General features: G+C 59.9%; 7 protein-coding genes across 7 annotated transcripts; all 7 read left to right on the top strand.

The window, feature by feature from the left end:
- Positions 1 to 2315: 2315 nt before the first annotated feature.
- Positions 2316 to 3884, top strand: LMXM_23_1460 (conserved hypothetical protein; the record flags this gene model as incomplete). The annotated part of the gene is made up of 1 exon (XM_003875751.1): positions 2316 to 3884. One exon carries the CDS (start codon positions 2316 to 2318, stop codon positions 3882 to 3884), a length of 1569 nt encoding a protein of 522 aa, XP_003875800.1.
- A 1024-nt stretch (positions 3885 to 4908) lies between these two features.
- On the top strand, positions 4909 to 5568 carry LMXM_23_1470 (conserved hypothetical protein; the record flags this gene model as incomplete). The annotated part of the gene is made up of 1 exon (XM_003875752.1): positions 4909 to 5568. The coding sequence occupies one exon, from the start codon at positions 4909 to 4911 to the stop codon at positions 5566 to 5568; it is 660 nt and encodes a 219-aa protein (XP_003875801.1).
- A 719-nt stretch (positions 5569 to 6287) lies between these two features.
- LMXM_23_1480 (conserved hypothetical protein) lies at positions 6288 to 7025 on the top strand (the record flags this gene model as incomplete). The annotated part of the gene is made up of 1 exon (XM_003875753.1): positions 6288 to 7025. One exon carries the CDS (start codon positions 6288 to 6290, stop codon positions 7023 to 7025), a length of 738 nt encoding a protein of 245 aa, XP_003875802.1.
- Positions 7026 to 8511: 1486 nt separating this feature from the next.
- Positions 8512 to 9429, top strand: LMXM_23_1490 (hypothetical protein, unknown function; the record flags this gene model as incomplete). The annotated part of the gene is made up of 1 exon (XM_003875754.1): positions 8512 to 9429. The coding sequence occupies one exon, from the start codon at positions 8512 to 8514 to the stop codon at positions 9427 to 9429; it is 918 nt and encodes a 305-aa protein (XP_003875803.1).
- Positions 9430 to 11897: 2468 nt separating this feature from the next.
- LMXM_23_1500 (conserved hypothetical protein) lies at positions 11898 to 13304 on the top strand (the record flags this gene model as incomplete). The annotated part of the gene is made up of 1 exon (XM_003875755.1): positions 11898 to 13304. The coding sequence occupies one exon, from the start codon at positions 11898 to 11900 to the stop codon at positions 13302 to 13304; it is 1407 nt and encodes a 468-aa protein (XP_003875804.1).
- A 948-nt stretch (positions 13305 to 14252) lies between these two features.
- LMXM_23_1510 (vacuolar proton translocating ATPase subunit A,putative) lies at positions 14253 to 16580 on the top strand (the record flags this gene model as incomplete). The annotated part of the gene is made up of 1 exon (XM_003875756.1): positions 14253 to 16580. One exon carries the CDS (start codon positions 14253 to 14255, stop codon positions 16578 to 16580), a length of 2328 nt encoding a protein of 775 aa, XP_003875805.1.
- Positions 16581 to 17906: 1326 nt separating this feature from the next.
- On the top strand, positions 17907 to 19208 carry LMXM_23_1520 (putative protoheme IX farnesyltransferase; the record flags this gene model as incomplete). Its single annotated transcript, XM_003875757.1, has 1 exon — positions 17907 to 19208. The coding sequence occupies one exon, from the start codon at positions 17907 to 17909 to the stop codon at positions 19206 to 19208; it is 1302 nt and encodes a 433-aa protein (XP_003875806.1).
- Between the last annotated feature and the right edge of the window lie 2846 nt (positions 19209 to 22054).

Here is a 22054-nt window from a genome sequence, read left to right on the forward strand (position 1 = left end):
ACACGCGCAGACGCTCACACGCCGCTCAGCAGGCTCTCGCGGGTCTCACACACGTCTACATCATGGCTCGCGCGTTCGGACTAAAGATGCGGCGGAACACCTTTCTGGCAGGCGTGGCTCCTGCCGTACTGCTCGTCTGCCTTCTATGTGGAGTGGTGCTCAACACATCCGCTTACATAGAGGGACCTCGCATGAGTCCAGTGTTGCAGTGCAGCGAGGACTTCTCTCTTGTGTGCACCGGCTCCACCTCAACGAGGAACTTATGGGGATGCATGATGAAGAACGCGGACAAGATCAGCAACGAGTTGTGCAGGGAGTACGTCATCGGCTTTCACGCGTGCACCATAGATGCAGAAAAGCGAGGCAGCTGCGTCTATCCCGCTGCCGACTACGCCACCTCCGTGCGCCGCTGCCTGCGCACGATTCCGGAGGACAAGATATCCGAGGAGTGTCGGAACTCCCGTTTCTACTCCCCCATCGCTGAACTGATTGCTGCAAAGCGAAGGTACTAAGTCACTGCACGCGCAGCGGCTGTGGTGGTGGCGGTGGCGGGAGGATCCGCTGACCTGGCGAACCGGTGAGAGCGAGAGCAGACGCGCCTTGCTGTGCAGTGCTGTCTCACCTCTTTCCCGCTTTCGACCCCTCCCTGCCACTTGAGCCGTGGAAGCTGTCTGTGGCGCTGGTGGAGGGGGGGTGAGGCAATAGGCTTTTACCGCAACGAGGAGTACATCACGCTTTCTTCCCGTCCTCCCCCGCCTACGAGCAGGCTCTGTGTTTGCCATTCCGTCGTTCTTCTCTACGAGAGACGCAGCCAGCTGTAGAAGATGCTGCTGCAGGTTGTGAGACACATGGGCGTGGGCTGGTGCCGGGGGCTCTTCCCCCCCAGACAGCGGCGCTTCCGCTGTCACTGACGTGTGTCTGCATGTGGATCTATCCTCGTGTCAGTGTTCTTGTGCGCGACGTTACCGGCGGCAGACGTCTCTCCCTCACGGTACGGTGCGGAGCCGAGAACAAAGGACCGAGCGAAAGAGGTCCACCTGAAGCGGCAGAGGATGTTGCGCCTATTGGCATGGATGATAAGAGGCAGGCAATGGGTGGCGGCAGCAGCCAGGGAGAGTGCGCCATCGGCGTGAGGACCGCCACCATCCTCCTCCTCCTCCTCCTCCTCCTGTCTACTCCTCCTCCCGCGGCCCTCATCTCTTTCTCATTTTGTTCGTTTTCCATTTCTTTTCCGTTGTCTTCGTCATTTTCTCCCCCCCCCTTTTCCAGCGCGTTCCACTCGGTGCTTCCGCATCTCCCTCTCCCTCTCCCTCGTCGTGCCACGGCTCGCGCACACCCATTCGCCTTCCTACTCTTTTTCTCATTGATGTTGCAAATCTCTCATGTCGCCCTGATCTCATCAACGACTTTCACTGCTCTGTCGGGCGCGGCGGCCGCAGCGCTTCCCTTCTCATTTTTCGTTCCCTCCACTTCTTCGCGCGTCTTTCCGTCTCCGTGTGTACCCCCAGCTGACTCTCCAGCGTCGGCGAACTGCGCCCCATCTGTCCCACCCCACCTCGCTATGAAAGAACCCGCCGTTGGTACCGGCTGCACGGCACGCGTTCGCTTCCGCACAGGCCCAATCACACAGACTTCATCCAGCGCCACCGATGACATGCGCGCGGTCGTCTCTTATTATTGTTTGCCCTTGTAGCCGTCATTTCCATGGTCTCATCGCGCATAACTTGCTCAACCGCTGTGGCGCCGCTGCACACCTCCTCCCTCTCCAGCCACCCGCCCACCGCTGTTTTCTTTCCGTTTTTGGTGCTGGCGAGCACCTGGTGGTGGTGCCGGCAGAGGCGCGTCTACGTGCTGCCACGTCGTCGGTTCCGATCGAGGGACGACGACGGACACTCGTTTAGCGAGTCCCGCTGAGGGCCAAAAGCGACCAATGATGCCATCGTCCCACTCGCCAGTACTGCCGCGCGCTTCGTCACTGCCGTCGTCTTGCGTGCCTGTCTCTCCTCATTTTTCTTCACGGGCGCCTCCGTGTGCTTTGGTCCCACTCTTGCCGACTCGCCTCTTATCGTCTTTCTTCCCTCCCCACTATGAATCTCCGTGACCCTCCCTCTCTCGCGCATGCACGCCCACAAACCCCGTCTGCGTAGATGGATAGCTAGCGCGTGCATCCCAGACACAGACATACGCTCGGCGGCAGACAGCTCTGTCGTGCTTATCGATCAGCTCGTGCGCGTAATACTCATCTTGTGCACTCGAACCCGACGCATATCGGTGCGGCACATCGCCGACCTTACCCCCTCTCCTTGACACCAATCATGACGCTCGAAACGACCCCTGCGCCGGCCTTCAGCTCCAAGAGGGCACTGTACGACTGGCTGGTGAAGCAGGTGGAGGCTTTGGTGCATGATATGAGCAAGCGCTTCACTCCGCAGGCGAACTTGGTCATTGGTCTCAGCAACGTCGCTGCACTCTGCTTTTACGAGCTGAACCGGTTCTGCAACCCAGAAGCGGCGCTGGAGAAGCTCAAGGTCAACTGGTTCGGCTTCTACCTCTTTCAAGCACCTGGGCTGCTCGCTCTCGGGCCCTTCCAAGGCCGTCCCGCCTGCACAGAGATTCCCGTTGGAAAAGGCGTCTGCGGCACTGTCGCGGAGAGCGGCGAGTCGCTGGTGGTGCAGAACGTGCACGAGTTCCCCGGCCACATCGCGTGCGACTCGGCGTCGAAGTCGGAGATTGCCGTGCCTGTGCTGATTGAGAATGGAAGCGTCGTCGCCGTGATCGACGTGGACAGCACGGAGCTGGGCCACTTTTCGGTGGAGGACAAGGAGGGCCTGGAGCGCATGGCTGCAGTGCTCGTGCAGCACCTCGACTTTCCCATGGCACGAGCTCTGGCAGTGAACCCGGCGCTTGGGCTACCTGGCTACTCTGCACTGGCCGGTGGCGAGAAGGCGTTGCAGCCGCACGGCGACGCCGAGGCGGCCCCGCAGGCTGCACCCGTGACCACCATCACAACAGCGGCAACCACCACGGCTGTGACGCGCATTCCTTTCTTTAAGGTGGAGATGAAGCAGCCGGACGTCACCACTAAATGTGTGGGCGGGTGGCAGTTCACTCGCACAAATCTCGACCGCATCATGACGCAGGACGAGGCAAAGCACCTGCAGGACTCGCTCGGGATCTCGGCGCTGCCGGAGATTGCCTTCCAGGGCAAGACGCTCTCGGTGAGCCCAGAGGCTGATCGGGAGCACCCCTGGCTGCACTTCGGCGTCGAGGCGCTCATGTGCAGCGCTTCCGAGTACTACCAGACGGAGGAGTTTAAGACACTGGTAGACCCGCAGCTCCGCATCCCAGTTTCGGCGGGCTGGGAGTCGTTCCACTTCGAGAAGTACGACCCAAAGGTGGACTGGGCGTGGCGCAACAACTTCTGCGGGCTCGTCCCTGAGGGAGGGCGCCTCGTGGAGCGCCCAAGAGACGCCGCGGATGCACTTGGAATCAACTGGGACATCTTGAAAGACACAAGCCTCCCGATTCTCTTCTACGGCGATTTCGACATGATGGAGGACGACCTGCACGATCACGGCATGGTGACGAGCAGCGTCAAGTACCGCGTCATGAGCTCCGCTTTCTTTGTTCTCTTCCGCCACTTTGTGCGCGTCGACAACCATGAAATTTGGATGCGTGAGGTGCGTGTCTTTCACGAGTTTGGGAAGACTCGCTCGCCGTCTGGACTGCCGCACATCGTCTTTCTGGAGCAACTGCGTCACGTGCGCATTGCGGAGCCGGTGGAAGGCGTCGACTGGAAGTCCATGTCCCCCGACGCCATCTCTGCCAAGGCCACGGTCCTTCTTTCGCGTGAGTGGATGCTGGAAAGGGCAGCGACGGCATAGCAACGTATGCTGCGAGTGAACTGCCCCTTGTTGCGTGCTGCGGCCTGTGTGCCACATATGTGTGGACAGAGCTGCTCCAACGCAGGGCTGGTGTGGCTGCTGCAGCTGCCGCTCCTCTGCTCTTTGGTGCTTCCCGTCGCTCTTTTCTTTTTTCGTGTTTTGCCCTTTGCGTGTGCGTCGATCTCGCGGCCACCAGCTCACGTCTCTTTGCTCGTGCACGCCATCGCCTCCCCACACATCCCCCGTCTATTCCGTGATGGCCACGTTGCAGCCTTTTGTGTAGTGCTGGGGCGGCTCCCCTGATGCGCGGTGCCCGCCTCTCGTGTTTCCTCTATCTGTCTGCTTGGGTAGTGTTGACCACGTGTGCTTTCCAGACTTCTCTCTCTCCGTGCGGGCACCTCTGCATGTGTTTCACAAGCGCACGCATACAGACACGCCGTCCCTCTGTTACACCAACTTTTGCCCTCCCTATCGGGTGCTCAAAGGTGATGTGCTCTCCCCTATTCCTCTCGCACGTAGCCGCAGACACTGAGGCACACCGTGGGCGTAAGTCACCGAGGCTGCGTAGCTGCGGCATGCCATAGAAAAGGCAGGCGCGTTTCGAAGGTTTTCCTTGACTTCTTCGTCTCCATCTGCGCCAGTGGCCCCCTCCGCCTACCACCACGTGTGAGTGTCTTTGGGTTGACCGGCAGCGACGCCGCGCGTGCGCCTCACACCGTTTTCTGAGAGGCATCGGCAGAGGACCCCACCGGTCTCTCCCTCCAGCCTGCTAGATAGTCTCCTGTCTTTCCCTCCGTCGCCCTGCCCGCTCTCCCTTTTCTCGCTCTCCGACTGCTGTGTGCGTGTGCGTGCGGCTGAACTCATCCCTCCCTACGGGCGTCGCGGCGGACCCACAAGCTCATACAGCCACCGTGGTATATATTGTCGCCGTCTTGTGTCTGCATTGACCCTCCCATACGCGTCTATAGACATACAGGCGCAGCCGTTTTGTTGTCGCGCTTCACGGACTCACGCAGGCAAGCACATGGAGATATTAAAGAAGACGGCTGCCTTCCGGGTTCAGAAACAGGTGGAAGGGCGCCCCGCTGAGGAGGTAACGCAGCTCTCTCTGAGTGGCGTGCCGGTGCTCCCAGAGCTGTGGTCTCCCTACACTCACCTCACTCACCTTCTGCTGATCTGCATGAAGCCGAAGCTCGTGAGTCTCGACATCCTTGGCCTTAACAAGCTTCAGGCACTTCGCCTTCTGGATGTTAGCGACAACGCCGTTGCTGTTGCCTCACCACCGCCGCCTGTGCCGTCGCTAGCTCGTCTGCTCATGCCCAACAATCAAGTGTCCTCCTTGGAGGAGGTGAGCAGGTTGGCGCAGAGCTTTCCGAACCTGGAAGTGCTGGACGTGGCAGACAACGATGTTGACACCCCTGCGCACTTCGCCTCCGTTTTCGGGGCATTTCCGAAGCTGGCTGCCCTCAACTCGCGTACGCGCGACGGGACCGAGGTTGTAGTCAAAGAATCGGACGAGACGGACAGCGACGAGTACGAGGACAGCAGCGATGAAGAGAGTGACGACGAGGTGAGGCAGACGGGGTCCTCCGGAAGCACCGGCAGTGAGACCGAAGAGGAGTCGGAGAGTGACGCGGAGCCGTCAGCGAAGAGGACGCGCACGGAGGACGAAAAGGATGGCTGAAATGAGCCGAGAACCCCCTCATCAAAGTAAATCCTGGTGGCGTGGCGCCTGAGCCTGTCCGCCATCTTTGCAGTTTCTCTGGGAGTCAGCACGTGTGTCTGTTTGTGTGCATGTGACACAGAGTCTCCACTATGAAAACCAGAGAAGGAATGTGCCAGCACACTAGGGCTCGCGTGTGCTCAGGAGAGCCTTTCACGTTATTGCTTCGAACACCGTAATGGTTCACCTCGTCGAGCATGTTGAATCAGCCATGGCGCAGATATCGTCACAGAGGTCTTCGACTCGACTGCGATGGAAGACATATGTTCGGGCACTGCATTGGTATGCCTGTCTCTGTGTGGTGCCATCACGTCCTTTCCCGCACTGTCACCTTCGCCATACCTGTCTCTCTCTTTCTCTGCCTTCTCGCCCGCTCCTTGTTCTCGCAGCTCTCACTCGGATGCGCTTTTGCGCACGCTGCCCTACACATACACGCGCACGCTCAAACCTCTTTCGGTTTATCTCCCCTTATTCGCCCGGTGCTGCTCAGTGTGACGTTGTCTCTGCCACGTGCATTGCTGCGCTCACCTTTGCTTTCGGCTCCTCTGTCCCCGCCCTCCTTTCCTCCGCTCGTCTCGCTCGTCGTGTCGTCACTCGGCCATTGCCCACAGCGGTCAAGAAGGGGGCGCAGAACAAACACGTTTCGGTGTCGCGCTCGCTCTCCGCTCCTGCGCCGTGCCATGTCCCGCTACGATATCGCTAGGGAGCCTACCGCCGAGACTCTCGCACTCAACTACAAAGCGGTGTGCGACACGGTGGCGCAGGAGAGCGGAAACCGTCGTGTCACGCTGATTGCGGTGGGCAAGACCAAGTCGCCCGCATGTCTTCTAAACCTGTACAACCTGGGCCAGCGCGTGTTCGGCGAGAACTACGTGCAGGAGCTGGGCGAGAAGGCCAAGGAGCTGCCTGAGGACACGATGTGGCACTTCATTGGTCATCTGCAGAGCAACAAGGTGAAGGAGCTCCTGGAGGGGGTGCCCAACCTGCGCGTGATTCAGACCATTGACTCCGAGAACCTGGCGAGCAAGGTGAACGAGGGGTGCAGGAAGTACCGTGGCGGCCGGCCACTCGAGGTGTACGTTCAGGTGAACACCAGCGGCGAAGAGACGAAGAGCGGAACGGAGCCTGGCGAGGCTACTGTGACACTCGCCAAGTACATCGTTGATGAGTGTCCGCTGCTGCAGTTGAAGGGACTCATGACGATCGGCATGCCTGACTACACAAGTCGGCCGGAAAACTTCGAGTGCCTCACGAAGTGCCGGCAAGACGTGTCGCAGGCAGTGCAGATGGCGCCGGAGGACCTGGAACTGTCGATGGGGATGAGTGGCGACTATGTAAACGCGATTCGAATGGGCTCCACCACCGTGCGCGTCGGGAGCTCGATTTTCGGCGAACGGTACTACCCACGCAAAGAGTGACAGGTGTAGGGGAGAGCGACCATGCATTCGCCAACACGTCCCGAGACAAGTAGCAACGGCCCGCGCTTGCAACCGCCGCTCTCCTCCTCATACGGATGCGTGGAGAGCGGAGGGAGGCGGGGTGAGGGTGCTTGCGTCTTTGCCCAACAGGCGTGCACCCATCGAGAGGGCCGGTGAGGCGATCTGGTGACGATGCCCATACGCGTGCGTTTAGGCGAGTGTGCGCGCCATATTGCGTTGCCTGCGGCAACCTCCAGAATCTTTTTCACGGCTTATTTATTTTCTCTTTTTTTTCTCCCTTGCAGCACGCCCACCCTCGGCCGCGCAACATGAGCTCGGCACTGCTTCACCACCACCCCGACCCTGTCACAGACCCCATCGCGTGGTGCGGGGCAGCGCCAGTAACGCGCGTTGCAACAATGCGCCGGCTCCGCCATCTGCACGCGACCTCAGCGTCTACCTCTACCCCCCGCTGAGCCGGTCGTCATCACAGCCGCTCGCTCATCATGCCGGTTGCCACCTGGTGGCGTCCCTCGGGGTGGCACTCAGGCTTCCCTCTACCCACGACTCGGGTGCAGTGCGAGGGCCGGGTATGTGGGATACGCGTTCGAGTCGCGCCGACGCTCTGCCCGTCATGTGGATGGCACCGATGTGCTCGCTGTCGCGGGTGGTCCCGACGCAGCAGCATCCAGTACCTGGCCGCCGGCATCAGTAGCGATGAAGCGCTTTGACTTCGCCACGTCGTGGGTACTTGGCCCTGTCACCACCGGAGGTTTACTTGACGTTGGGATGGGATAGGGCGGGGGATGCTTGACTTCCCCCCACAGAGAATGTGTATGTGGGGGAAGAGGGGCTGCTGGGCTCTGTGGTGCCACGCACTGAGGTGTGTCCCCTCGTGGTCGAGCTTCTCAGGTTTATAATGAGAAAAAGAAATGGTCACCGGTGCAGGGCGGGCTTTTACGTGGGAGCAGGACAGTCTGCCGAGCCGCTCTCAGGCGGTCATCAGTTTTGGATGGCAGCCGGGCGAGTGAAGGGATGCGCCAGCGGCTGAGCACGCCTCTCACGTCTCTGGTATGCGCGGAAAATGGCCTCCGTTGATGTAGCTGACCGCAGATCTCCTGGCAAACATGACGAAGATCCTCTTGTGGTGACGGATACGCTGCTCTTGATGTGGTGATGAGGGGAGGAGGCGGCCACAGAGGAGAGTTGCAACGTCCCACCCTCGTCCTCCACCCCACGCGCAGATTGTCTTCAGCCTCTATCCTTCGCACCGTTTTCTCTCTCTCAATGTGTGCGACGCAAGCGCCAGTGTAGCGAGACCAATTTTGTTTTCGACCGCATCATCGAACGTGCCGCGCGCACGACTGAAGTGGTGCGTTGCTGCAGGCTCTTGTCGCCCTTGATTGGGCTAGTAAGACTGGTAACACCTATACCTACACACCCTGCTTGCCCACGCGCGCAAGAGCACGAAAATCGCTAGACGGCGATGGGCAGCGCTACTTCGAAAGACCGCTATGACCGCGCCGCCACCACCGGCATTCTGACCCTCAACACGCAGAAGGTCAAATCGTGGTCAAGCCTCACCAAGTCCCTTACGAAGCTCTCCGCGCTGCGCATCATCACGATCACCCACAATCCTCTCCACGATCCCGTTCCGTATGCCTTCACCGCCCTTTCTCTCTGGAGCACGCTCGTTAGCCTGGACCTCTCTCACAACGGACTCACGTGCACGTGCGCTCTCGGGAGTGAGGCACCGTTGTCCAAGACGCACGCTGAGGAGGCACGAGCACGCATCGCGGGTGCCCCCGTGAGCAACGCTGCCCACGGCACCACACGGCTGCCCCTCGAGTCACTCAACATTTCCGGCAACAATTTGCATATGCTGCCTCCGCTCCTCACTGCACGCTTTCCGCGCCTGCGCCGCCTCGTCTGCACCGACAACAAGACGACGCTCCACATTCCGCTTTCACTGGCGCGGTGCATGGGCCCGAGTAAGAGCCTCGAGGTGGTCGCACTCCAGCGTAACCAGCTGAGCACCTTCGTTATCGCTGACAACACCATCGATAAACCGTTCCCGGCGCTGCGAGAGCTCCTCCTTGATCAGAACCACCTAGGCGGCACCGTGAGCTTGGGTTTCGCAGCGGGCGAGGAGGCGCCAACGATGGCGTCGCTGAGGCGGATCAGCTTAGATGAGCAGAGGGGAAAGGAGCCGCTCCGCCGCATCAACGCGGCCATTTTCGCGCACTGTCCGGGCCTCACCTCCCTTTCTCTCCGAGGCAACTGCAACGAGGAGGAGATCTATGACGCACTCGTGCAGTCCGATATCTACCGCAAGTGGCAGGAGCGCAAGAAGGACGTGGTCGACAAGAGGCTTCACGCCGGTGGCCAAGCGGAGCTCATTTGACTCGCACCGCTTCCAGAATGCTCTGCAGACGGGCGTGTGGTTGTACGAGAGATACAGCGGCGAACCACTCCCTCAGCCGCAGCATCAACAGGAGAGGTTCGCGGCTGGCCTGTTGGTGTGGACCTTGCCGTTGCTACATCGAGGTGGCTGGCACACTCTTTCATGTCTCTCGCTGTCCATCATGACGATGATAATGATGTTGTTGAGCGGATGCGGCTTTCATCTTTTTGTGTTTATGTCGCAGTGTCGCACGTCTCCGGAGTAGATCGGCGCCTGAGCTGCCGCTCTTCATCTCTCGTCCGCTCTTTGTTGTCCTCCATCGTTTTTACTTGGTGGCGCACGCTGTGTGTGTGTGTGCCGCTGCGCCCTATTCCCTCTCTCTTCTCTCTCCCCCTATTCCTTTCCCTGTGAGCCGGAGCGGTGAACTCCCCGACCGTAGTGATGACGAGAGAAGTTGTGGAAACCAAGAACGAACGGCAGCGGCCTTCACGAGCCTCATCAATGGAATCCGTAGCGCCTTGCGATCGCCCTCAACTCCCTCTCTGCTTCTGTCCCCCTTGGCAACCGCAAGGCATGCTTTCCTGCCTAGGCGAATCGCCTGTGGACCCCTCGCCTACACCCCACACGAAGTACCCTGGCAGCGAGTACTCGCACACACACATATAGGGGACAATGCCCACATCTCTCGTACCTCATCAAGAGCGGATGGGGCAGTACACACCCGACGAGTGGTCTTTGTAGCGGCGCTGCTTGGCTGCATACCTCCGGATGCCACGCGCCACGCTCGGTGTGCGCGTGCGAGACTCGGGTTTAAATGGACGCTCACACGGTCGTGGTCTGCGGACCCGATGACGAGGAGGTCTCTCTCGACGAGCGCACCCGTGCCCTCGTGCAGATCGCACCCGGGGACACCGTGGGGGACTTGGCGCAGGCGCCTTCGGCGACGGTTGCAGGGAGTTTAGAGCTTGTCGGTGCAGATGCAGGTAACGGCGGCGCATCGGGCAAACACGAAGATGTCAGAGCCCGGCTACGTCTTCGACGTACCCTCCACCATCCACAGGCTCCGGCAGAATGCGTGCGTTCAGCTCGTCAACCCCGCGAGACGCAGCGCTTCGGGGACGGCTACTGACGCACGCGGACTGGGAGAAGGGATGAAACCTGTGAAGGTGCGCGTTGGAGGCGGGGCCTCTCACTACCACTTCGTGAGCAGAACCGCCGAACCCAAAGCCACGCCAAGCCGCCAAACGTCCGGGGTGGGGTGGGGTGCGCCCACCCGCGAGGGGGGGGGCGGCATTCGAGTGGACGTCTGTGCACCGCTGTCCGTCCCCCCTTCCTTTCCGAGTGGCTGGTTGAGGGGGACCCCCGCACCGTTGCCTCTCTCTCTCACCGTCCTGTTGGGGGCAGTGGAGGGATGTGCCGGTGTGCGCATATGCCTGCCCTCCCCAGCCTCTCTTCCGCTCTGTCTGTCGGTCTCCGTCTCTGCATCACTTTCTCTTCTCTTCCGCAGAGACGTCTTTGCCGACACAATTTTTCGGCTCCCTGCGCCACTGCCAGTCGCGAGTCCTTCTCTCTGTATCCACGATTGTGTTCGTATGTGATCTGCGCGCGAGCAGGCTCAGCGCCCGCCCTCTCCCTGCCCATCTGTCTCCCACCTGTCACCCCTATAAGCTCAACTCGCCGCCGATTTTGCAACTTGAGCTGTGGAAGGTGCAACACCGCGCCAGCCAATGCGTGTGCAGCGGGCAGGATACCTTTTCCTTTCGCTTGCACTTATGCTTCCATCGGCGTACATCCTTATGTGCTGGTGGACTCGTGTGGGGTCTCTCTCGAAGGAACGCGAGGGGCGTGAGAAGACCGATGAGGGAGTGATGCAGCCAGAGGGCGCGTACCCGAGCTACCGAAGCACTCAGGCAAGTTCCAAGAAAAAAACGCCAAAGGGCACGTGTGTGTGTGCGCTGCACCCCCTCCCCTCACTTCATGGGTATGGGGGAGGGGAGTGATGATGATGGCGGCAGGGCAGGGGCAGGTGGAGAACAGCTCTCCCCTCCTCTGCACCCCTCCCCAAATCCGTGCAGAAGTCATTCTTTGATTTTGGAGTATGACAGGGTGAGCCGAAGGGGGGGGGTGCGGCTCGCGCGCGCGCTTTCTTCGTGTGCGCTTGCACATATGACGCACTGCTTGCTGATGCTTCTCTCTCTTCTCGTCTTTACTCCACCGCCACTTCCCTGTCTTTTGGCTGTCTTGCCGCTGCACTCGCTTCTCCCAGTTGGTTGTCGGTGTGGCGGCCTTCCGCGTTGCTGCTTCCGGTGCTGTGCTGCGCAGGCGGCGCACATACATTCAACAACAACAGCCGGCCGCTGACGTTTGCCCACAGGCGCGCACACGCATCTGCACGCCCCTACAGCCTCTGTGTGCGCGGTGGTCACCTTGTTCGGAACACCGCTTATGCACACGCGCACACCGGCTCCATGTCGGCCTCCTCGACTGCATCGGAGAGGCGCATCTGCATCTTCTTTGACTGTCGTGTCGCGGGCGACGGGAGAGGCTACGAGGAGTTTCGGCAGACCGTGTATGCGCAGTGCCGCCAACTGCTGACTCTCTCCCACCTGCACTACCATAGGAGTGGTACCACGCTCTCAGTTACCGTCCATCTCGTGATGCACACTCATGTGGAGTCTTTCGCGACACCGGTTTGCGCCACGAGTACCGGCCATCCAATCGATTCTGGCGCTGCTGGAGTGATAAGCGGCCTTCGCGCACTTGCAGCCGCCCAGCCGGATCACAGCGTCAACGCACGCGGCGCTGCCATTTTCGGCAATCGCATGGGGTCTGTGCTGCCGCACGTTCAGCGAGCACTGGGTGACTCGCAGCAGCGTCATCAGCTTATCCTCTTCTGCTCCTCGTACGTCAGTCACGCGGAGGCAACGCAGAGCCTGTCAGGGCTTTGCCTTTACGCCTCGCCGCATCAGCGGCTGCGCTGTATCCTGGTGGACTGGGAGGCAGTGTGTGTGACTGTCGGCGAGCTGACGAGCAACGTACGCGTATATCGCTGCTCTCGTAGCGCGCGTCAGCTGCAGGCCGCAATGCAGGACATTCTCTCCTTATTTCTGTTGCCCGATGTGCGCCCTTCACGTCGCCTTGGGCTGCAACTCGGCTTGCAGGCGGTACCGGTCATTGCGACGATCTGGCATTACGGGGCTTTTCTTGACGGGCGCGACACCATCGGCAGCGTACTGGTGACAGATCGTGCGTTGTCTGCTGCTGCGCCTTTGGCCAGCGGTGTCATGCACCAACGTCTCACAGAGACGAATCACCGTCATGATCGTGCCACTGCGGCATCGGTGGTAGAGAGGGGTGGTCGGGACCCCTGGTCCACGCTGCATCTACGTGCAGTACTCGAAGTTGACGACATAGATGAATCGCTCCTGATGGGGGACACATGGGCGCTATCCCTGGACACATCGGCTGCCTCCACCTCCGCCTTGAACTCCTCTTCCGCGCCATCGTCGCCATGCACCGTATCGACAGTGGCGCTCTGGCACGCCTTCTGCAACGCCTTCCTTGGCGATGCACTCGTGCTCACCGGTGAGGAGACGGGCATCGAAGCACACCGCCATGCGATGCAGCGCCATCATCACTTCGTGGCATACTTCATGCCGGACAGGACGATGCGGGTGCGCGAAATTGTGCCTCCAGAGCTGCGCTTTGTGCCGCTCCCCGCGCTCCCAACGCGCGAAGGGCTGCGGGAGGAGAAGGCGTATAAGGCAGAGATGCAGTGCCTTCGAGAGCAGCTGGTGTCCCACTGTGCCTCCGCCTCCTTCTCACTCGATGCACTTCTCTCAAGTGGATGGTGCGGTGCGGTGAGCACACCGTAGAGCGCCCTGTTGCAGAGAGCGGTGAGGAGGGGACGGGAGGAGCTTGTAGACATTTGCGCGCTTTGCTGCTCCTGTGCGCGTCGGTGAGCATGCCTGCGTGCCGCATCTCCCTCTCCGTCCTGCGTGATCGTCTCTTCGCGCCTGGGCCACGCTCTTGCCGCTCCGCATCTTTTCCTGTTGCTCGTCGGCCGATTTTTTTCTTCGTTCGGCCTCCATCTCTGCTATGCATCATGTGCTGCTTATCCGGCGCACGCAGTTCTGCTACTCGCTAAGTTGCACTACAGAATTCACTATCGGCGAAGGCTCCCCTTCCCGAAAAGGGGGAGGAGGAAACCAAGGGCTCTGCACCCAACCCTCTTGACGTCGCGGATATAGCACTGCTACGCCCCCACCTCTCTCAGATGATATTATGCACTGCTGCAGCTTCCTCACGCAGTGGCTTTGCAATGACGCCAGCGAAACCCCATAGCAGCGGAACACTCGCAAGGAGCACGCGTCATCGCCGAGTCGACGTAGTCAGCCGCCTCTGCTGCAACGCGGCCCGTTTTGATTGCGCTCTTGTCCTCTTTTCGAGTGCTACCCACGCCGTCTTTCTCTTGCCCCATTTCCATGTTCCCTGCATGCCTCCATCTCTCTGTCTCCACATCATCGCCGTACACGCACACGCCTACTCACAAAGTGCTCCCACATATCCTAGTACCATAGAAGGATATTTCTACCTCGCCCCAGCCTGCCTCCCCCCTCTTCCCCCTCTTCCTACTCTCGTCCCGCCACCGCTTCCGCAGGCCGCACACCTTCCTCTAACGATTCTCCTTTCTCATCGCTCTTTAGCTTCATAGTGACTGCCTGTGCGCCTCACCGAGACATCACTGCACGGCGCGCGTGACTTTCCTTTGCGACTTTCTTCTCTGTAGTACTGTGTGGCCCTCATTCCCGGCTTTCGCCGTCATGCCGCGGGAGGCATGCAGTGGGCTGTGGAGGTCGGAGGATATGGTGGTCCTCTCCCTCCACATGCAGCGCGAGGTGGCCCACGACGCCGTTCTCAAGCTCGGCGAGATCGGCCAGTTCCAGTTTAGCGACCTAAACAAGGACGTGAGCGCCTTCCAGCGCGACTTTGTGCAGGAGGTGCGCCGCTGCGACGACATGGAGCGTAAGCTGCGCTTTCTGCAAGAGGAAATCGAAAAGGCCGGTGTGACCACCATCGTGGAAGGCGGCGCGGAGGGGGAGACGATGTCGTCGCTCGAGCACAAAATCGACGAGGTGTACTCTGAGGTGGTGGAGCTCAATGAGCAGTACCAGGCCCTCATCGAGGAGCGCAACCGGTCCAAGGAGCATCTCGAGATTCTCTCGCGCGACTTTGGCGGGGCGACCGGCGATGGTGTGCTGATGGTGACTGGCGTCATCCCGAAGGATCGCATTCCGCTCTTCGAGCGCCTTGTGTACCGCGCCACGCGGGGCAACTCTATCCTGCGCACGGACGATATCGACAAGCCCTTCTACAACATAAACGCGAACGAGCCCGTGCACAAGAGCGTGTTTGTCGTGTACTTTTCGGCCCCGCGGCTGCGCGAGAGGCTTATCAAGATTGCCGAGGCGAACGCGGCGACTGTATACAGCTATGCCGACTCTGAGCAGCAGCTGACCCGCATGCACGCCTCGCTGCAGGAGCAGGTGGACACGATCACCCAGACCCTTAACCAGTCAGCCTACCGCCACCGACAGGTGCTGCTCGGCATTGCGGCTGCCTGCTACGAGTGGCGCCGTGCTGTGGTGACGGAAAAGGCGGTCTTCTCGACCATGAACATGCTGAAGTTCTCGGGGTCGACCGCGATTGCGCAGGGGTGGGCGCCGGTGCGCTCGTGCGAGGACATCCGCACGGCGGTCGCCGAAGCTGAGTATCTGAGCGGGGCGCAGGTGGCGACGATCATTGAGGAGCTGAACACGAAGGAGACGCCGCCGTCGTACTTCAAGACGAACAAGATCACGGCTTCCTTCCAGAGCATCGTGGACAGCTATGGTATGGCCCGCTACAAGGAGGCGAACCCCGGCGTATTCACGATCATCACCTTCCCGTATCTCTTCGGTGTCATGTACGGCGACGTCGGCCACGGCATCATCCTCACCCTCTTTGCCGCTTTCCTAGTCTTCAAGGAGAAGAACTTCGAGGGGCAGCCTTTGAACGAGATTTTCGCCATGATCTTTGGCGGCCGCTACCTGCTGTTGCTGATGGGCTTCTTTGCTGTGTACATGGGGCTCCTGTACAACGATATGTTCGGCTTCTCGATTGAAATCTTTGCTTCGGGCTACCGCTGGCCGCAGCTGCCACCGGAGGGCCCAGACGGGATCGTGTACCCGTCCTTCCCCACAGGCCGCCCCAGCGTCAAGCCGGAAACCCCGGTCATCTTCGGGATCGACTCCGCTTGGTCGGAGACGGAGAACAAGCTGGAGTTCTACAACTCCATCAAGATGAAGTGCTCCGTCATTATCGGTGTGGCGCAGATGTTGGCTGGCGTGTTCATTTCTCTTACGAACTACATCTACTTCAACGACAGCGTCAAGGTGTGGTTCCGCTTTGTCCCGGAGGTGGTGTTTCTGTCCTGCACCTTTGGCTACATGTGCGTCCTCATCATTGTCAAGTGGCTGACCACCTGGGAGAACACGCACGATGCCCCGTCGCTGCTGGAGACGATGACGAACTTCTTCCTGGCACCGGGAACCATCACCCTTCCGCTCTTCTCTGGCCAGGCTGCCCTGCAGGTGATGCTTTTGCTGGTTTCCTTGGCCTGCGTTCCATGCATGCTGTGCGTCATCCCATACGTGGAGAAGAAAGAGCATGACCGAAAGATGCAAGAACGGGCCGCGCACCCTCCTGCGGACGGCGAGGAGGAAGAGGAGGACGACTTCGAGTTCAGCGAGATTATCATCCACCAGATCATTCACACGATCGAATACGTGCTGGGCTGTGTGTCGAACACCGCCTCATACCTACGTCTTTGGGCCCTGTCCCTCGCCCACTCGCAGCTGTCGGAGGTGTTCTGGAGCTTTGCTTTCCTCCTCACGGTCGACTACGACAACGGCACCGGAATCTGTATCTTCTTTGGCTTCGCCGTGTGGATGGCGGCGACGATCGGCGTGCTGCTCGGCATGGAGTCCCTGTCCGCCTTCTTGCACGCGCTGCGTCTTCACTGGGTGGAGTTCAACAACAAGTTCTACGCCGCTGACGGCCACGCGTTCGAGCCGTTTGACCTCGCAGAGTCGCTGAGCAAGCTGCGCTAAGCACCATCACCGACACCAGCACCCGGCGGCGGTGCAGCAAGTGTGGATGGGGTGGCTCGCTTGTACCCTCCGCTTCGGTGACTTCGGCGTGCGGCGCATAAATGGAGCGAGAGAGGAGGCTTGCCGGACCATCGCAGTGTGGAAGTTTTTCGCTTGCTCGGGTCCTTGTGCTCGCGACGACGCAAGCGGCGGGCCCCTTCGCCACTTCTCTCTCTATGTTTTCACCCTGGCCACCCCAGCCCGCCCTTGCTGCATCGCGGTGCACCATGTGCTGGTGAGCCGTATTGTTCTCGCGTCCTTTGCTGCGGTTTGCCCGTTTGCTTTGGCGGCTCTGTGTGGTTGGCCTTGCGCAGGACTGACGGGCGGCGGCGCTCATGTACCGTTGTCTCTTCGTCTTGTGGGCGGGCGTACCGCACGCATCTAGGAACTTGGCGTGTTTTCTGTTTGTTCTTTCGGAGTCTCTGGCTGACGTCTATCGCTGCGTGCGTGTGCTGGCATCCGTGCCTTCGCTGTAACGTGCCACTTTGGGGTGCGCCCGCTCTCTGCCTCTCTGTCTGTGTGCCGTGTGTCGTGGGCGAGTGGATGTGCGGCGTGCGTTTTCTTTCGCGTTGATTCGCTGTGTTCCCTAAGGCGCAGGAGTTGTGAAAACGAAATCAGAGGAAGCAGGCAAATGGACCGGATGGCGCACCGCCGTGGGCCCACCAGGCACGACTGCGTGGGCAGTCGCGATGAAGGTCGGTCGGGGGAAGGGGCAGAAAGCGCCGCTGGATGTTTGAGATCTGCGTGTGCCCCTTCCTCCTCCCTTTCGTCACCCCACGCTCTGCGGCGCTCGCTGTTCTGTCTGAGGCGCACACTCAGGGAGCAGCGGAAGTCTGTGGACCACTTCTCGGGTGTACTACATCTACTCGGGTGAACGAGGGTGCCGCAAAACAGAGGTGCTCGCTTTGGTTGTGGTATCAGCGGCTTCCGCGGAACGGGGTCTTTGGGACAGCGCGTGGGGAGAGGTGTGTGCGTGAACGGCGCGCATATTTACCGCGCTCCACATTACCCGCTGCTCTACCTCCCCGTCTATGATAGTCGCTTCTCCTTCGTGTCCCCAACGCCGCTGTTGCGGGGCGTGGTGGACACGTTGGCCCTCTTATCCGCACACATACTTGCGCACTCGCACGCCTGTCTGCACGCGTGCTCCCTGCTCACCCTCCGCCTCTTTGCCTATCCTGCCATGCCACCATCGACGCCCCCCTTCTTCCGTCAGTGTCCCTGCGTCTGTGTAAGTGTTTGCTCGTGTGTTCGAGTGCGTGCACGTGGCCGCTTCATCGCCGTTGCATGCTCACAGATTTCTTCTGGCGGAGCACCTCATACGAATCCACCACTGTCTTGCGGCGCGCTCTTCCCTCGCTCTCCGCCGCGCGTGTGTATCGCTTCCGTCAGCCAAAATCCTGCCGCATCATCGAAGCAATGGGAAGGACAATGCTGCACACCACGGCGGCTCGGCACGCGCAGCTCTTCAGGCTGACGCAGCGCAGGTTGCAGTCCGGCATCTTCACGGCGTGCCCGTACCATGGGGCCAAGGAGGGATCTGCCACGGTCATGGCGCAAGGGGCAATGGAGCACTGCCCTGTGGTGGGCACAACGCCGCACATGGGTTGCCCTGTAGAGGCGGGGCTGTGCGACCGCCGGCCGCCGACCATGTCGACAATGGTGTCGCAGATGGGCAAGTCGCAGCTCTCCGCCTACGTGGCTGCCACGGCGTTGGCGGGATACGTGATTGCCGGTGGCACCGTTCCCTTAGTTGCGGCCGCCGTCACTGCCGGCACAATGCTACAGTCCTGCTCCGCCAACACGGCGAACCAGATCATCGAGGCACCGTATGATAAGCTAATGAAGCGCACCTGCCGTCGACCTCTCCCGATGAAGCTCCTCTCACCCCAGGCAGCTACGGCCATCTCCGGGATGGAGCTGGCCTTCGGCACTGGGCTGCTGTACTGCGTCAGCCCCCCGGCGGCGGCCTTGGGTGTCTTCAACTGGTTCTTGTACGTCTGCATTTACACTCCGCTGAAGCGCGTCTCCGCACTCAACACGTGGTTCGGCTCTATCGTAGGAGGCGTGCCGCCGCTCATGGGAGGCATTGCCGTCGCCGGTATCATCACGCCGCCGGTGTGGCTGCTGGCGACGTTCCTGTTTGTGTGGCAAATTCCGCACTTCAACGGGCTCGCCTTCCACTGCCGGCGCGACTACGAGGTGGCCGGCTACAAGATGCTAGCCTTCTACAATCCCTGGCGCGCGTCCTTCTACGCCGTTGCCCTCTCTGTATTGATGGCCTTCCTCACTCTCGTCTGCCCAACGCTCGCCGGTATGGAGGTGGAGGGTGTGTGGTACTACTCTGTGACGGCCGCCGCCAACGCGCTCATGATCTACAAGTCGCTCCTCTTTCACAACGAGCCGGTGCGCCACTGCCGCGGCTGCTTCGTCTTCTCGTATGTGTATCTCAGCGTGGTCCTCGCGGCGATCATGCTAAACCACATTCAGCCGATGCACCTCGCGCAGCGCGCCATAGACTATGTGACTGCGGAGGCAACCGAGGCGTCCGCAGCGTTGTCGGCGGTAACATCCACCGCAGAGACGTAGTTTGTTTTCACAAACGAATGTGGAGGCTTGGTTGAGCCTCGCACACTCTCGAAAGGTCCTTTTACAAGTGAACATAGACGCACGCACGCATCGCTTCTACCCCTCGCATTGCTACACATGCGCATATCGGCGACCGTGCGGGCAGGGGCGAGCGCCGGCTTCGATACCGCTCTGGTCTGGCTCGCACATATTTCTAGGAAATCATTCGTAGCACGCAAACAACGCTCCCGCACGGATGTCAGATGGAATGAAGACTTTGGTCCACCACTGTGCCGTCTCGCACGCCAACGCCGTCGCCTCCACTTTCCCTTTCCTTCCACATGCACCGTACCCGATCCTTGAGGACGCGTTGGCGATCACTGCAGTCGACTAGGCTAGGGAACAGCGGCGTTGCTCCTACTGCGTCTTCACACGAACTACAGCGAAGGGATGGCGATGGTGGTGAAATAGAGGTCTGGCGGCGTGGCATCTGCTGGGCTTTGCCTCCCCCCTTCCTCTCCCGGTGTGCCATTGATCTCAGTGGCAGATATGCAGCGGGAGATGTTGCTTGTCCCTTTTCCGCTCGTTACAGTACCGTCGTAGCATCACATAGCAAAATAATCTAACTTACTTTTCTTACGGTGATTTGCTCTTCTTTTCATCTGTGTGTCGCGCTCTGCCCTCTCTCCCTCCCATCGTTTGTGCCGATGGGCTGAGATGGAGTGGAGGCGGGTGGCGGATGGACTACACATCCCGTGTTTTCCCCCACGCCAGCTTGGTGGCTCTCACGCTCTACAGGATGAGGGCATGGCGGACACCACCACAATTTTGTTTGCCTTTCTCAGTCGTTTGTTCACTTCTTTCTCGCTGCTCCACTCTGAGTGTGACGGGCATGCACATCCACTAACCCGTCCGCGGACGACTCTCTCTGAGTGGGTTGTGCGCGCATGTGCCGCTGTTGGCGTTGGTGGCGACCGCACGTGTCTGGCGACTGTGCACTGCGTGCGCGACGGCCATGTGGCGGAGTTTTTTGTTTTGTCTGATTTCTCAACTTTCCCTGCGGTCTCTGATTAGGACACTGAACAAACGGATAAGGGCACGTGCGTGCTCGCGTTTACGGCGTAGGGCTCGTGCGCGTGTGCGTGGCGCTCGTTGCGTCCTCGGATGCGTATGACTATGTATTAAGGAAAATATCTAAGCTACTGTTTGTATTGGTTTACTGTTGCCGTTTGCTGCGGATACGCGCATACACACCTGCGCGCGCTACTCACCCATTGCCCTCGTAGAAAGGCAGGCAAGACCAAAAAACAAAACGAGGGAGAGTAAGACATGGGCCCTGATGCGGGAGCTCCCCACGACTATACTCGCTGCCCACCGTCTCAAGGCTGTGCCTCTCTCTCACTTATCCACTCTGTGCGCACATGTGTGTGTGTGTGTGAGGGGGGGACGCCTCTGCTACGCTGCAGTCAGAGGGCGGTAGGGGCGAGCTGTGGAGGGAGCGCCGACTTGTGCGTTCTTTCTCCACCCTTTTCTCGCCTCCTCTGCAGCGAATGGTAACGCGGAGGAGTGAGGAGCTGTACGAACTTGCCGCATGAGAGCGGATTGCTTCTCACAAATGTTTGTTTCTGCCGTTATGAAAGGTGGCGGTAAGCGGGAAAGCACCGACGGCAGGCTGGGGAAGCGGAGGTGAATGGGAGGGGGGGGGCGTAAGGGGCAGGGTGAAGTGCTGAGCGCTGCCATGCGCACGTCTGCCTCTCCTCCCTACTTCCCTCTCACTGAGGTTGCCCGTTAGTTGCAGCCCCGCCCACGTGCTTCTTTGTTTCTCCGTCCTCTCTCCTCCTCTTTCACTTCTGCCGGCCATCATTCCTGCGATTCAAGCACATGCATGCGCGTGCTTGTGTAGGCGGAGCCGATGGGAGTCGCCGGTGCCGTTCTTCACTACTCCCCCGTATTCCGTCTGTGTTTTTCTCCGTCTTGCCACGGCTCCTGATGATGCTGATAACGGTAGTAGTTGGGCGGAGCCGCCTCGATTCCGCTATTCATCTCGCTGTGTGCTGATAGATGGGTGACGCGTGTGTGCGCCTCTCCTCTCTGTCCGTTGACTATGGTTGTTGTGTTCGCTATTCTCGTTTCTTATCTGTTTTTGTGCGCGTCTCCGCCCCTCTGTCCCTCCCTTCCTCCCTATCTCGCCACCATCTCGCGGCCCGTGCGGATGTACAAGTGTGCGGGGCGGGTCAGTGTGCATCCTTGGGGCATGTACCACCATCGCCATTAGTGTTTGACGAAGTGTAGCAAAATCTATAAATGCGGAGTACGGTGCTGCTTCATGTGGCACGCGTCGTGAGTGCTGTGCCTTCACCAGTCGGCACAGGTAGCGAGATACTTGCCGCATCCTCAGCGAAACAAAATGCATGGTGCCGCTCAGCCAGGAAGGGTGGGAGGGCGTTCTGCCCACAGCAGACAGTGCTTCGATCATCCTCCTCTCCCAGTACTTCAGCACTCTCAATGCCAGTCTACCTCATCACTGGAGAGGTGAGCGAGTAAGAAGCGAGCTGCCATGCGCACACCGCTGGCACACGTGCGTTGCTTCACACTCCCTCTGCTGCCCCCCAACCCACTTCTACCTATGTACTGCGCTCTACATAAACGCGAGTCTTGCTTCTGGCAGTGTAGATTGAGCGAGAGCTGGCTGCTGCGCCGTTTCGGAGACATGTCCGAAGGCTCTGCAGGGCAACTTACCATTTCAGCCTCTTGGGTGCACACCGACTTACAGAAGCTACGACTTCGACGTGACAGAGCCACCGTGACCATGCAGCTCAAGGAGCTGGAGGAGGATCGGCGGTATGTGGAATCGCAGCTTGGCGCCG

The sequence above is a fragment of the Leishmania mexicana genome, chromosome 23 (assembly GCF_000234665.1).
Source record: "Leishmania mexicana MHOM/GT/2001/U1103 complete genome, chromosome 23".
Classification (NCBI taxonomy): domain Eukaryota; phylum Euglenozoa; class Kinetoplastea; order Trypanosomatida; family Trypanosomatidae; genus Leishmania; species Leishmania mexicana.